General features: G+C 40.5%; 1 protein-coding gene across 1 annotated transcript in view; it reads right to left on the reverse strand.

The window, feature by feature from the left end:
* DNAH11 (dynein axonemal heavy chain 11) overlaps positions 1–16,563 on the reverse strand; it is a 324,062-nt gene that overhangs the window by 102,680 nt on the left and 204,819 nt on the right. The window contains 4 exon segments of the mRNA XM_082845873.1: positions 559–702; positions 2,775–2,888; positions 7,942–8,088; positions 11,205–11,438. Coding sequence (XP_082701999.1) covers positions 559–702; positions 2,775–2,888; positions 7,942–8,088; positions 11,205–11,438 — 639 coding nt within the window.

Genomic DNA, 16,563 nt, shown 5'->3' on the forward strand with positions numbered 1-16,563 from the left:
TTTTCTCCCTCCTACACTTAACTGCTTTAATAACTTTGAAAATAATTAGCACCCTTCCAACGGCTGCTGGTGTTGACTTAGGTGTGCTACAACCCTACGCTAACCTCCAACTTGGCAAACAAAATTCTAAGTCTAGAGAACATACAGCAGATTACACTTAGCAAATATGAAGATGATTTTTTTTTTTTAGCAGTTGGGAATTTTATAGCTTTCCTCTTTCTCCTCAAATTGTATGTTTTTTCAAAAATTTATTTTTTTGAAGTATAGTTGATTTACAATGTTGTGTTAATTTCTGCTGAACAGCAAAGTGACTCAGTTATACGTATATATACATTCTTTTCGTATTCTTTTCCATTTTGCTTAATCACAGGACATGGAATATAGTTCCCTGTGCTATACAGTAGGACTTTGTTGTTCATCCAATCTATATATATAATAGTTCTTATTTGCTAATCCCAAAGTCCCAGTCCATCCTTCCCCCACCCCTGCTGTCAAGTATAACCACAGAACTGAACAGAGAAATTGTCGGGATTTTCATGTTGCCGGGCTGCCTGATACCTTTCCCATGAAGACTTTAGCTGCCTTCCAACTCCGGTCTTTTGGCACTCTGCCCCGGGGAGCCAGAAGGACCATCACGGCTGCAGTAACGTTGGTAACTGCATTTGGAGGGTTGGGAAAGGCTTTCAGCTCAGTGAGATTGACCTGAAAAAAAGCACACACACTCTCAAGACCAGGAGAGGTCTGGTTTCTCAAGACCAGCTGTTAGGTCATCAAGCTGGTCTTCAGTGGATGGTCTTTTCCACCCTCTCCTTTCCATACCAGTCTCGGTTGGGCAGTTTTTGCCGCCCACCCGGGGGTCCCACCACCGTGGAACTCCAGGAGGTTCAGTTCTTGCTGGGCGCTTTTCTGGTACTTCGGAAACATCACTGCCCTTTCTGGCTTCCAACTAAATTTATCTGCCTGATCTACCAGTCCTGCAGAGCCTTGCACACTGAGTCCAGGGAATTTCATAAACATATAGGTTTTAAGGTATTTATGGGTCTATCCCACCTATGGAATATATTTGCCTTTTAACCAGGCCCTCCCAGAAACAGAGTCCCTTAGTTCAGAGTCTCTTAGTTTTGTTTTTCTGCTTTACATGCACAAAAAACATCTTCTATTACACTATAATGACTGTCAACTGGGAAGATGCCCGCATAGCCTGAACCTCCTTTCTGCGTTCCTCCTTAACCTCCACAGGTCAGAATCTTGATTTACTCAACAGATGGTATTCATGGGATAAATCACCAGTATGAGGACAAATACTTTGGAGCAAGAATTAGTATCTATAAGAAATATATGTAGGTTCATGATACATGTTTTTTTAAAAAGGATTTCCTGTGAAATTTCCTGAGCTGTATTATACACTCTTGCTTATAAAGCCTTATCAAATGTTGAACCTGATTCTCCTCCATTACCATAAACTGGCTCTTTATTTGGGAAATGACTGCGAAGAACAGAAAGGGTGTGAAAATAGGAGCAAAAGCAAAAACTTAAAATATGCTAATGCTAACTGAGAGCTGGGTAACCAAGATTCTTTCATCATTTATAAATATACTGAGCTTTACATTTAAGTGATATTAATTTATTTTGACTGAGTATATAATAATATCTTCAGAGGAAAAGTTGCCAGTGCAAAGCACAAAGAAGAAAATAAACATTCTAGTGCTAAGAGGAAAACACAGAATTCCATTACTCAGAAATAATCAGTTACTATTACTCTTTTTTCCCAATTTTTTCCTATGCACAAACATATTCTTATAAAAAAACGTTACACTAAATCGTATTTTATAATCTGCTTTATTCACTTAATACATCATGAACATTTTGCTGCTAGCTAGGATTCAACAATATAATTTTAATGGCAGCAGGATATTTGAACGCAGAATAATCAATCTTCCATCATGGTATACGTATGTTCTTTTAAATTGTTCAGCTTTATGGTAATACTATAAGAAACATCCATGAAGATAATCATTCGCTGTTCACAGTCAAAACTACCTCCTTCAAAAGAATACTTAGAGAAATGAATTGAATATTTCTTTGAAGAGCAGGGAATGTCTGGATCCTTTCCTCTTTGAAGCTGAATTTAAGATCCTCAGGCCTAGTAATGCCCTAGGATTCACCCCAGAGGCCTAGTAGAACCCAGGGGCAAGACCAGCTGTAGGCTCTTAGAATGACATTGCCCATAATTCCATCTCTCCTTCTGACCATCACAGATTATTTTCTCTTACGGGAATTCGAATACTCAGTGAGGTTTTGCTAATAACGTGAAGCCAGGAAAAACGGTGTGGGTCAAACCTAGGTGTCTTTGATTCCAGCCTGTTGCTCTTTTCCTGAGGGTCTCTCATTAATACTATTTTTTTATATCCAGAGGAAGTAGAGAATCCCTCACTTGGTTCTTAAAGCAACACATAATATGAATCACTGGACTTGGGCCAAATCCAATTGCTAACAATAGAACTGCCTTTCATAAGAGTATAAACTGCATGGCACTGGAAGTATTCAAAAGGAGACTGCTTGTTGGGGTGAAGGACAAACTCCGGGATGGGAAAGGAAGGTGAACTACAATGATGACCTCAAATATTTGTTTCAACTGTAACATTTAATGGGACTTTCTTTCCTTTTTCAAAACTCTTTGGTTGCATGAATTTCACCCTTAGTTCAGTTATTCAAACTCTAATAACCTCCAAATATTATTTTGAGGAAACCCTGAGCCAAGGAATCATCCTTACCCTGTTGAGTGTATTGAGAGCAGCTGTCGCGGCCACCAGAGCGGGCTCAGCCTTAAGTAAGTCGGCCTCACACTCCTTCTGTTTCTGGGACACTTCAGTCTGAATAGCTGTCACCTAATCAAAGAGGAAAAACACAGAAACCCACATACACAAATTATCATCTCAGATATCTCTACTGAAAAATCCAGGCTGCCTCTGAGGCACTGTTCAATAATTCGTCTGTATTTGAACAGGGGAGGAATTTGTTGTAGAGACTAACTTCCCTTCAGGTACAGTGTATACACAAAGCTTTGCGCACACACAAAACACACAAAACAAATGGAATCAAATATCAAAATGCTCCAAGACAGGCTCTATCTTAGTTACAAGGTGCCACTAATAATAAATGCAAGATTAAGCAATTCCTCTGTTCTTCAGTTTTCTTTTTCAGCAAGTCCTGAACAAGTGAAAATCCAAGCTGGCTCAGTAACCTAGACCACAAAATATTTTTGCTAAAATTCTCTCATTTTTCCTTACATTTAGCTTGCCTACATTACCTGATTACTCACATTTACATTACCTAAAGGTCACGTTAACTAATTTTTAAGAATAAATGTGAAGCTTTTTTGTTCAACTGACTAGAAGATATTGTTCTATCCCATGCATGCTTAATCACAGAAAAAATTTTTATGAAGATTAATTCTTGGTTTCGCTAAGGACCTGGTAAGAAACTACAGCTGCAGCAACCCAGGTCTATCTTTGGCAATGGGACCGTGATGTTTGCTGTCCGCTCTACTGTTGAGGGTCCAGGGACACTATTCACATGCCAAAGAGGGTCTTGCATTAGCCCCCTGGCATGAACACATATAATATGGATATAGGGAAGCCATGTTGGTAAACTCGAACCAAGCCAAAATGAGAACCTTTGGGGTTTCTATCCTCCTCCCTCTAGAACACTGATAGAACTCGAATGTCCAGGAAGAATAAAATCTTTGTCCTCAGCAGAAATGTGACTTTCAAAGCGTGGCGCTGGGCACCAGGATCCAGTCAGCATATGGGATGGTTGCTGACGTGATGGGGATTGTGAATGATCAAGTGTGAACAAAAGTGCATTCGTTCAGATGTGTTTGGATTGAACAGGTTTAAAACTGTACCCATAAACGTAAACACTGCTCACAACAAATTCTGTTGTCTACCACAGCTTTATTAGCAGAAATTACCCTTCTCCTGATTAACCGTTATTCTGCTATGTACTGCACCTTTTATGAACATAATTGGTCCATGGTAGATATGTGACCTCCGGCCAATACTTACGGGCTACGGTTAACACCTGTAAGGAAACTCTGCGTGCTTACAGAGAACTGCTCTAAAACCACAATCCTCAAAGCTGCCAGGAATGGACCATGAAAACTCTAAGGATACTATTATACATTTTCAATGCGCTGGAGAATACTGCTACGGATGAAACAGAGACTGTATTTGAGTGAGTTATTACATCAGGCTTATTTATTTTCCTTAAGGATATACTAAACCTACACATGCTGTTTGTGCCCATTTGTAATAACATCATTTTAAACTGGACTCAGGATCATGGTTTTTTAATACTTAGAGAGTATTTCTTCTAAATGCTATTTCTATGAGACTGGGGGTCATAGAGTCTTCTCCCTCTAACTCCTTTACTGTTAATGGAGTATTATTCCTTTGCGTAATTTTGATAAACAGAGCAATTTAGAACATTTAATAACTAAAATCCCACAAATGCAAATGAAAAAAATACTCTAGGGGCTTCCCTGGTGGCGCAGTGGTTGAGAGTCCGCCTGCCGATGCAGGGGACACGGGTTCGTGCCCCAGTCCCCGAAGATCCCACATGCGCGGAGCGGCTGGGCCCGTGAGCCATGGCCGCTGAGCCTGCGCGTCCAGAGCCTGTGCTCCGCAACGAGAGAGGCCACAGCAGTGAGCGGCCCGTGTACCGAAAAAAAGAAAAAAAAAACTCTAGGTTGGTCAACTTATTTCTTATTCCCAATCCCTCTCACCCTAAGTGCAACTACACTAGAGTTGTGAAAATGCTTTGTATCTCAGGGACTTGGGAAGCCTCACTGTGCAATTTCCTCTGCCGCTCCCACCCCAAACAAGGTTCCTGTGGACTGGTTAGTGAGGCCCAACCTGGAGAAGGTGGAAGAGCTACACAGATGGCTTAGAGTATGTGCTTTCCCTCTACCATCGTCCATTAAAGCAGATTTGGAGACTGTCCCATTCTTGGGTACGCCAGAATTTTTCTGCCCTCTGCTAGTCAAAAGCTCCTTGCAGATGGTTCATGAAATTCAGTGGCGGTCACAAGAGGATAAAGTCACAATAACTGCTTGTTTTGGGCTGACCTGTGTCCATTCAAAATTCTCAGGTTGAAGCCTTAACCCCAGGACCTCTGAATGTGATCGTATTTACAGAGAGGGCCTTTAAAGAGATGATTAAATTAAAACGAGCCTGTTAGGGTGGGGCTTAATCTAATCTGACTAATGTCCTTATAAGAGGAGGAAATTTGGTTACACACAAGAGTTGGCAGGGGTGTGTGCACAGAGGGAAGGGCATATGAGGATACAGAGAGAAGGTGGCTGTCTGCAAGACCAGAGAGAGAGAGAGGCCTCTGGAGAAACCAAATCTGCCAACACCCTGACCTTGGACTTCCAGACTCCAGAGCGCTGAGAAAATAAATTTCTGTTGTTTAACCCTCCCAGTCCCTGATATTTTGTTATGGCAGCCTTAGCTAACAAGTACATGGCTCTCACCTGTCTTTAAGAAATTCCTGATGGTCCTAAAATTCAGCCCCACCCATCTTTAGAAAAGAAACATTAAAAAACTGAAGATCATTCAAAATCAGGGTGGATGTCCACCTTTTGAAGAGATTATATGAGCTCTGCAATTTGGAAGGCACCTTCACTCATGAGGATTACTATTCAACAAAGAAAGCAGTTTGAAAGGGATCAGAGGATCCTTAGAATTTGGAGCTGATAAGTGAAACAAAGATGGAAGATCTAATTTTCACAAGCTTAATGGTGCTTCTGTTACCTGAGGTCACTGCTGGCGATGCCCATGATTTGAACAGTCCTCGATGATTTTATAAACTTGAAGCAACAATTTCAACCAGCTTCTCTACACGGGCTGTCAAGATGCACAGCAAGACAGCCTCTAAACCCCAATATTTGTTTAGCCATATTAAATGTGGCAACATACTTTTGTTATTTTTTAATTACTTCTTAAGTATTAAATCTTGAGACCCCAATTTCATAGAATCACAGAGACCATATACACCCTTTTTTAATAACCACATAGAATCTAGCACGTTGATGAACATATGACCAATGTGAGCCCATAGCACATACTTGGTCTTGATTAATTCCTTGACTCTACATAGTTCAATTACAAATAGATTCTCCTTCCATGACCACCAACTTAAAAGAGTTCTTTCTACCATAACATCACTTGACTTTCATCATAGCCTTATCGCTAACCCAAAATACCTTGTCTATCAACAGGTCACTTGTCTCCTGTCTTTCCCATTACAATGTAAGCTACGTGCAGGCACCTTGCATATCATATACATATATCCTCAAGAACCTAGAAAAGTGCCAGGCAAAAAAATAGGTGCTCAGACAATATTTGTTATTTATAACTAAATTAAGCCTCATGGATAAAATGAAAATAATTTTAAGTATTATTTTTATTTCTTGGTACAGATTAGATATACAAAATACTATGTGTCCTTTCCATGTTTGGAGAACTTCACGAAACAACCTGTCAGATGAGTTCTAATTTGCTAAAACATTTTTCCCCGTTTGTGAGGATAATTTTGACTTAGAAAGTCACATGCAAAAATGTGAAAAGTCCTCCAGAGTACTCGTCATGTTTTAAGATCTGTAGAGATGGGTTATGATATAGTAATTATTGGAGTATCACAAATTTGTGTAATGCCTGAAAAACATCCCCTGGGTGGAATTAGCTTATGATAATCACACCATGTGTGAGACCTAATTACTGAAGATAAAAATATACTTTTAAGGATATCTTCCATTTACCTGAAACTCAATGGAAATATTTATTACCAGAATTAGGAATCACATGCCTCTCGGCCATGCCAAACATGCCTTATCTTTAACTTCAAAAATAAGTTTAAAAAAAAATCATTAATTTAGCATTTTGACTTTCACTATGCTTTTAAAGTCTTTAGCTGTGCAAGTTAAAGGCAAACATGCTCAATACACATTACAACAAAAGGAAAACAACTCAACTGCCTATTAATGAACGGCAACATCACTGGTAAAACACAGATATTTTCTCATATCGTTAATGCAGAATAATAGCATAATGGCTGCTGATTCCCAGGCTATGCGACGCATAATTTACATTTTTTAATTAACTAAGCCCTGATTATAATCTTTTGTCTAAAATAAGATAACTGACCTTGCACATATACAGTCATTCAATTTTTAAACAAACATTTAGTAATCATTCTGTTTGCTATAGTTCTTTTGGGAAGTGAGATACACAAAAATAAAATACCTTCTACTTGGAGCTGAAGTTTTGGTAAGAGAAGATGACAATATAACATATTTATTTCAGAATTACTGGAAACCCAAGTACAAAGAAAGCAGAAGCTATATAATCTTAAAAGTAATTGTTTCCAACAATAAAACATCATACAGAATGCCAGGGCCTCCACTGACTGAAAAAGAACAAATTTAGCTTAGGATATAATAATAAACTCAAGTTGTGTTATTAAAATGCAAAATTCGAAAACCGTCTTGCAAAGTGACGGAATGGGCTTTGTTAACAATTGAGTTGTTCAATTTGCCTAAAAACTGAAAAGCTTTAGAAACCTCGGGAGGTGACTTCCTGACCTTTACTGTATTACAAATAGGCCTGATGTTCAAGATCCACATCCATTATATGCTTGAATGAGCTCAGTATTTATTGTTCTTTCATATCATTAAAAGAGCTAAAAGGTTGGGAAAATGCATAATGTAAAGAAAGGTCAAGTGGTAATCACGGTGTGAAATGCTGTTACATGTGTAACTATAATAATTCTTTAGATTTTACGCTCCCTGGAGAGGAAGTTGTTCAAAACTGTTCACCTACAAAGGTTTATTTTGTGCTAAATATAGCTCTGTACTCTAAATGGTGGAATGAGCCTCACCTTTCTCTCTTCGGTATCCGCGATGGCCTTTTCCCGGCTCACTTTCTCCGTCTGAAGCCCGATCTTCGTGATCAGAGCTTCCGCATCGTGATTTCTCAGTTGTAACTCAGCTTCTTGAGAGGCAAGTCTGGCTTTCAGATCCCCTACCTAAAGGAAAAGTCATGACTTTGAAGAAACCTGTGTCAATAACAACAAACATCAGATATAGCTTATTTTTTTAAGTGAATTCAGGGGTGCCTAGCAATTTCCATCTTGGTTCTTCTTCTACCCTGATTTGACTTTAATTCCATGTGAAAAAATGCAGCCCCTGTGTTTAAAAAAAAATGCATTTCTTTTTAAACACACGAATCAACAGAATAATGTTTTCGAATGGTTTTGCGGAAAAAGTCATTAACTTAATGTCAGCACCAACCAGACATTTATCTTCTCAGCTCAGGGAAGCACCACCAGCTGTCCCCACCTGAGCACATGTCACCCGAGCATGTGTCATTCATGCCCCCTGTGGGGTATAAATATTACTGTTTGTGTGTGTGTGTGTTTTTTTTTAAATCACAAAAAAACAATCACAACCATTTATTTTGACTCCATTGCTAAAAACACTTCAGGAATTTCCTCTTGTGGAACCACACTCCACTGCTATATCCAAGGATGCCTGTAACCTCCCCGCCAACATGGGTTTTACACTCTACCCTAAAAGGCACAGCTGGTACTGTGACTGCTACCTGTACTACTAGAGTTTAAGCTAAGACTGATTTTTTTAGCCTCTTTATGAACTCAGGGTCACACTGCACAGTGATGTTTGCTTCTCTCTTCTTTTTAGCCGTGTGAAACTAGTCACATGTTAGGCCATAATCAAAATCATCATCCAAGAGATTAGGAGGAAACTTATTTCAAGCCCTGATTTCAGTCTCTAAGGAAGCTGTTAAGTCTGAAATATCGAAAGCAACTCAAGCCCTGGATGCGAGCCTTATGGATGAAGAGAATTCACTTGGGTTCTCTATTATGACCTACGCTAAATCTGCAGAGGGGCTACCTGGCTAAAGAAGGGGTTTAGGGCTTTGCTGCAATGCATGAACAGCGCTACGGTTTGGACATATTTCAGACGGCATGGATATCCAGCTGTGCGGGACTGCTGCAAGGGCACATGCTCCAAGATGAAGACATCTTGCTCTGCACACCACCTGATCTTACACTGTCAGGCTTTCTGGTTGTCCACATAGGAGACTATGCTTCCTCTTCAAAATAAATTGATTTTAAAAACTCTTAAGGTGCTATTAGATATTCCAACCACATGCACAAACACCTAATGGCAAGAACTCATCAGTAGTCCTTCCATCAAGACCTTGTGTATCTTCTCAGACTTTCTGCCTATTGTTTATAGCTGAGGGGGAATGAGGAAACCCCAAACAGCTGTGAACATGGCAGGCACCCCCTTTCTTTCTTCCTCTCCCCAACCCCCAGCTCAACAACACACAACTGAGATGACTGTCAGGAAACCACAGACTTTCTCTTCTTCTTCTCTGTGACTGAGATGCTGCCACCACTGAGATGAACCAGGATGCTACTCCCCGTGCTTTAGTCTCTGTCATTTGGGGAGAAAACTCTCGCAGTGTGGCAGAGGCCCCACCGGTATTGAGTTCACTTTAGCCAACACTGTCATTTCGTGGGGTAAAGTCAACAGGCTCATTTTGGGTCATCCTTCAGAAGGACATAAATGCTCTGGGATACAGATCTCTTCCACTTTTAGCTTAACAGGACTCCTAGCAAAAAGTCTTTACTAGGGAAAAGGGTTTTGATTCAAGTGAGATGGAACTGGAGGGACAGGGAGAGGGAAAACAAATGAAAGAGAAAGAAGGCAAAAAGAGTAAGATAAAACATTTATAAAAAGAGAGAGCAAAGAAAGACATTCTTTGAAAGTGAAAGAAAAGATGCACATATAGGAATATATTCTTTGGGGGTTTTCCAGCAACTATTCTTTGCAACACTCAGTCTTGGAAACTGTCGTGTAAACCTCCTCACTGCAGTTTCTCTTTCCCAATCGTGGTCCATCTACTCACTGCTCAGCACAGATCACAGTGTTTCACCGAAGAGCCATTCCTGGTGTATGAAATGAAGGGGGAAAGAGGCAAGTGATGCTTTGGCCTTCAGACATACTTGAAGGACATGGCCAGAGAGTCCTTCAGGGTGAAAGTCACCAACATACACTCCCCCAGCCAGGTTCTGTCTCATTTCCAGCCTAGGCATGGATGGGCCACCAGTACTCTTGGGGGGAAAACTGGCCCAATTTCTTGAAAAGCATATGGGTGTACAACCTGATGACAAATACTCTGAAAAGGCCCTGGGAGTTTCTGGCCTTGAGGTGACCACCAGTGAGGACTGTTTTTTTCCTCTAGCTCTAGAGCCTGGCTGGCCCATCTCCACAGTCTTTGTCTTCTCTCATTCTAATTCCTTTTACCAGTCACAGAGAGGCAGCTTGGAACTATGGGCTTTACATAGATCTGGGCTCCAACTCAAAACTCATGGGCTCTGTGGCCTTCAACTCTTGAAGCCTCAAGTGTAAAATTTCAGTAGGAACACCTACTTCATATACTTGTTTGATTTTTAACCATAAAATCTGATAATATGTGTGCAGACCCACACATGATTAGCATCCTATGCAAATTCCCTCCTGATTGGCTCCAGGAGGTTAGAGGTGCCGTCCTTCAAGGTAGTGGAGGCGTTATGGTTGAGAAAGAAAGCAACACTGGATATTTTCACCTAAGAGAGATAGTGGCTAAAGGGAGCAGATCAGACACCAAGGCCAGAGAAGACTGCTATACTTAGGGACCCCAATCCCAACACCCTTTATCACAGCATCGGCCAGGAAACGCTGCCTTCACTGGGGGTTGAGAATCTGAGACCAAGAGGGATCTGATTTCCATTGTCCTGTGACAAAGTTCCTGATGATAAGCCCAGAGCATCAAAGCAGTGTAAGAGGAGAGGGGAACCAGCTGTGCCTGTTCTGTTCAACATCTCGACACTGCCCGGCACGGAGTCAGGCCAACAACGGAAGGGCTCTCTCCAAACCAGCTGTGATGGTGTAACTGGCTGATCCCTTTTCAGCCTTAGGAAAGCAGGAACTGTGTGTTCTCTATATCATTAAACTGTAAATTTTAGCACGATGCATCTTATACAAGTAGGTTAAACTGCTGCTTCAAAAGCAAAGGTATTTTTTAATTTTAGGAGCGTTGATTTCACTCAGTAGTAACATACCCGGGTCATACCTGAGAGGCTGTGGTTTGTAGCTTCCGGATGCCATTCACCAAGTGCTCTTTCTTCTGGGATATCTCGTTTTGTTTCTTCTTCAACAGGTTTTTAAACAGTGATATTTGTTCCAGAAAACTCTTTGGGGTGGTATAGTTGTATCTTCTCTCATTCTGGTAATACCTGGTACTCATTTCGTTTACGCTGGTGTGAACGTGTGCCATGAAGAGGCTAATAGAATCTTTATCCAGGGGCTGAAACATACACATGGCAATTCACATGAAATTCTCTCAAATGAAAACAAAAATGCAAATTTATAAAAGAAGAAAAATCAGCAAAATTATGCAGTATTTATTTTCTAAAAGCCAGAACAGCTTAGTTTCTAGGAAAACTTAGTCTTTCAGAGATGTCCACGGGATTGGAGAGACGACAAGAAACCTTCCAGCTCAGTAACCTCTTCTTGCCAAGTAGGCCAAAGGATTTATATGTGCTCCACATATCAAAACCAAAAGCCAAGATGGAACACAAGCACTGCTTTTCACGACTTGATTTTTATCAAGCGTGTGCAAGAGAAAATGGAGAAATTGAGACACAGTACTCAGAGAAGTATTTTTGGTGTTGCTTTCAAGCTAAACGTCAGCCAAAGAAAACCAACAGTCACTGAAAAAAAAAAAAAGGTTAAACTGAGAAATACACAGTTTTATAAGAACCCATGTGGAAACAAACTGGAGGATAAGGTATAAAAGTCACTGCTCCTGGGAGAAAAATAGTATGATTATATGTATTCTCATTTGAAACAAACACAAAATTGAGCAACTCTACTTTGAAGACTTACTGGAGAACCCCCCACTAGACATTCTTTCCATTTTGTCCTCTCTGACTTCTGAAGTAGTTCCCTTTTTAATCTGTGGAGTCACATCTCCCACATTTTAATGATTATTTATTGCATTCTGTAGGAGATGAACCAGGTTCAATTAATCAACAGGAGCCTAAAAATCAATTAATATGAATTAAATGAGCTACACCAACTCTTAGGAAAGTCACACATAATTTACCAAAGTGTTGTCAATAAAGCTTAGACAGCTTTGGGGAAATTGCACACAAGTGGCTGGTGATGCAGTTAAACGTTTCAGACCTGCGCCATTAATATCACAACCTGGGGTGCGAGGAGAGACAGGCCGATTCTTGTCAGAGAAGAACGGCTCCAAAGCAATTTCTAAACACTTGGCTCTCCAACCTCACAGAAAACGCTTGACTGGGTTTAAAGTATGTACATACCAGACTGTTCTGCATATTAAAAATCCATTGGGCTAGTAACGAAAATGTTTTTAAAGCAAAAGTTAAATACAGAATGATACAAATCCTGAATATTCTTTGTTTCTACTAGATCTGAGATGTATGTACATTACCAAATAGTGAATTCAGAATATAAATTTATAAGGAAGTTAAGCAACACCATATAAATATCCCCTTAGGGATTTTATTTTTTAGAGAACTTGACTACAATATAAACATGGGCAGAAATTAACGCCTGTCCTGTGTTGTTTTAATGAGACTAAAAGCCAGCATGTATATTTCTAAAATATAAATATGTCCCCAGCCAAGTGCAACCTCCTTGCAGAAAAGAAAAACAAAACAAAACCTGGCCTCTGCCCAACCATGATCCTATGAGGAGGCTCCTCGGCTGCCCTGAAAAGCTTTCTTTAACAACAGTTTCATTTGTAAATCCCCGATGGAAGAAGTGGTTTCCGGTAGAGCTAGAAGTGGCCAGAGACAACTTGTCTCAATGGGGCAAAATAACTATTGTTATCGGACTTAACAAAATGGCACAGCATGGGAGACTTGCAGAGCCAGGGAGCAGCTGGTTGTAATTCACACTGTTTTTCAGAAAACTCTAATCGTTCCAGAACAGACCTCTTTGATGACTGGTCTTCCCTGCATTCTCAATTTGTCACTTTCTCTTATGATAAGGTCAGTAGTGACAGCACTTCCTGACATTAACAGCTGTGGCTTTTAAAAGGGTCATTGTAGAACTACTAATTGCAGTAATTTCATTAGCATAAATTATTTATTCTGCCATTCATTTATCTCCAGTTTTCTTTTGGGGGGGTGGCAGTGTGGGGTGGGGGGTGATCCGGGAGGAGATGGCTGCCTGTGCTGGTGCGGCTACAGTAATGGGGATGCGATGCTGTATTTTCACTTTTAGAGCTGGGAGTGGAGAACCTCATTCCTGCTACATTTGGCCCCTTAATGAAAACCGGTTGATCCCATTTGTAGTCAATTTACAGCCAATCATGGTGAAAGCAAAAATAAAAATAAGCAAAGTGCCAGTATCCAATGGTTATAAATCCAAGGTTTCCCCACTAAGATGCTTTGGAAAACACTGCTGAAGCCAATGCATAATCGAATGCAAAGAAGAAACTGTTTTTTCCTCACATTAAGAAAAAGTGTTTAATTTCTACTCTCTGTGATGGCTCACTGTAAGCACAGAAACACAAACAAACCTCTTCTACTTGGTGTCCTGGCTCTCCAGCAGGGGCAATCGCTGCCACACCAAGTACCCTGGCCACCTGACTCTTCAAGCAAACGCCCAGCATGTCCCCCTGGTTGAAAATGACAGCAAAATTTGAATGAAAACCAACGCCTGGAGGCCAGAATGAAATCAAACACTTTAAGTGTTACATAGGATTTCACACCTTCCCAAGACCAGCAAAGATGACTATATATCTGTACTTTTGAATTCAGTCTTTCAAGAGTATTGTATTCAAGGAAGGGAAAGGAGGCAGATTAAAAAAAAAGAAAAGAAAATCGTTTCCCTTTCAAGTGTTTTTTCTTTTTTAATAAATTTATTTATTTAATTTACTTATTTTTGGCTGCGTTGGGTCTTCATTGCTGCTCGTGGGCTTTCTCTACTTGCGGCGAGTGGGGGCTACTCTTCGTTGTGGTGCACGGGCCTCTTATTGCGGTGGCTTCTCTTGTTGCGGAGCACGGGCTCCAGGCACGTAGGCTTCAGTAGTTGTGGCCCGTGGGCTCGGTAGTTGGGGCTCGCAGGCTCAGCAGCTGTGGCACATGGGCCCAGCTGCTGCACGACATGTGGGATCTTCCCAGACCAGGGCTGGAGCCCATGTCCCCTGCACTGGAAGGCGGGCTCTCAACCACTGCACCACCAGTGAAGCCCTCCCTTTCAAGTTGAACTTGGGATAATTTTGTAACGTATAATGTCATACACCTACTGTCCATCTTGGTAGTTTATCTCAGAAATTATTTCTATGCTAATTTTTCACAGCTTTACTGAAGTATAATATACAAAACTGTACATATTTAATACCTATGTTAATTTTCAATAATTCCAAATCTATTTTTATTTTTTTAATTTCATTTTTTCTTTTTTTTTTTTTTTTTACAGTAGGTCCTTGTTATCTATTTTAAATATAGCAGTGTGTACATGACAATCCCAGATTCCCAATATATCCTATTTGTACTTTTTAGCTCCTTTTGGGTCTGGTCAAAGTAGAGAATCTCTTAGATACTGTGGTTGTAAGTTTGGTTTATTAAATAACAAAAATTTAATAACACACAAAATGGCAATATTATATTTGAGCTCCTCTCCTAAACTACTCATAGTGCTAATAAGCTCCCAGGAAAAAATTGTGGAGGCAGCCAGGAATGCGGGGTTTGAATCCTAGGACCTGGGTTAGATTTCCAGTTCTGTCAAATTGGGCAAGTTATTGCATTCCCTATACTTCCTACTGCCCACAAAATCAACAGTTAGACTTTCCTCACTCCTTTTTACTCTATTTCTTGTCTTCCTTTCCTTTTATTCCTCCTTCGGAAGAGGCAAACATTTGTGCAACAGTCCAGAGCAGGATTTAAGAATATGAGCTCTGGCATGAAAGTGCCGAATGGGCCCCTCACCTGCTTAAGGATCTTGCGCTTATGGCTGCCAGCCTCTCACCTGTACAACAGGGAAACCAGTGGTCCCTGCTTAGAAGGTTGGTGATGAGAGGTGGGAAATAATGCAAATGCAGGGCAGGTGTTACCCTGCTCTTGGTGATGGTAACAGTACCAACAGTAGTCCCAGGAAGATTACCACCAGACAGAGCAGCCACAAGTGTTAAATGCAGAGTTTTCTAAATTACATGCTGGGTTTTTGTTTTTGTTCGCTACTTTGGTGACGGCATTTTATTGTTAGCTTGTTCGTGTTTTTTATTTTTCTCTTTAAACTTTAGAGACCAAGCCTGGGTTAAAGGCAAGTTTAAGTCCAGCATAAGCTAGCAATCTTCCAGATGAGTTTCCAATCCTCGAAAGAGGTAGCCTTCAATGGCTTACTGACAGAACATTAAAACAAAGGTGCTAGTTGAGGACTAGGGGCATGGGGAGGAAAGATGGAGCCCAGCTTCCCCTCTCAGAGCAAGCAGACAAGGCAGGAGATGGATCTGGGGAGGCCAGCACTGTAGGAAAGCCACAAAGCTATAACTAGGATGTAGCGATGCCTCCATTTGATTTAGCTAAACTTTCAACTTCACAGCATGTCCAAGTTCCTGCGCAGCTATAAAAACTGGACCCTACTTTCCAGGTAGAGGGGATTCCTAAAGTTTTCATAACTGCAAAAACCCTGGAAAGCAGCATTCTACTGCTTTTTGCAATTCTATCCTAAATTTAAGTAACTTGCACAGAGCAAGAAATGTACGGCGAACAGTATGTTAGTGCGCATGTGCAAAGGAGAAAGAGGGCTGAAGAATGGGGACTATATGAACCACCACCTGGGCCTTCTCTCATCTGTGTGAATATAGGTTTAAGCCAGTGTGAGATTTAGGCAGATTCAATAGAAATTTGGTTGCACTTGTTTTTGTCTTAATCTTTTAAAATGATTTCAGTATTCCTCAGAAAGAGGATATTTTTCACAAATTCACAGAATTTCTATTGTACAAGGTTATCTTTCCACTTTTGAAATTCATACTGAATAACCCTCACTTATATTTCAAAGCAAGAACTGCGCTTAAAACCATTAACAGAAATGCTGCTGCTAACGTACCTATCACTAACAAAGTGCTGTTTACTATGCTTCATGCTTGGCCTAAGGTTTTAAAAGGAAGCTAGAGACCAGTCATGAAATCAGTCTTTGAAATACAGCAGTACAATAACTTTCCTCCTTGAGTGGACATTTTCCCATGATTGGTTTGGAACATGGTAGGAGAATATGCCATTCTTATGTTGCCAAACCTTCAACAAGTTCTGGATGGAAGAGGTGGCAGCATGTGAAATAAAGTCATTTTATTGATAGAGCCGAAGATATTGAGCTTGTGTAACTATCTTGAAGTATCACGGCAAAAGGACAGAGAATTTTTACTTGCCAGTTGGACAACGTGACTGAAAAGG

Source organism: Leucopleurus acutus, assembly GCF_964270905.1.
Source record: "Leucopleurus acutus genome assembly, chromosome: 9".
Taxonomy (NCBI): Eukaryota; Metazoa; Chordata; class Mammalia; order Artiodactyla; family Delphinidae; genus Leucopleurus; species Leucopleurus acutus.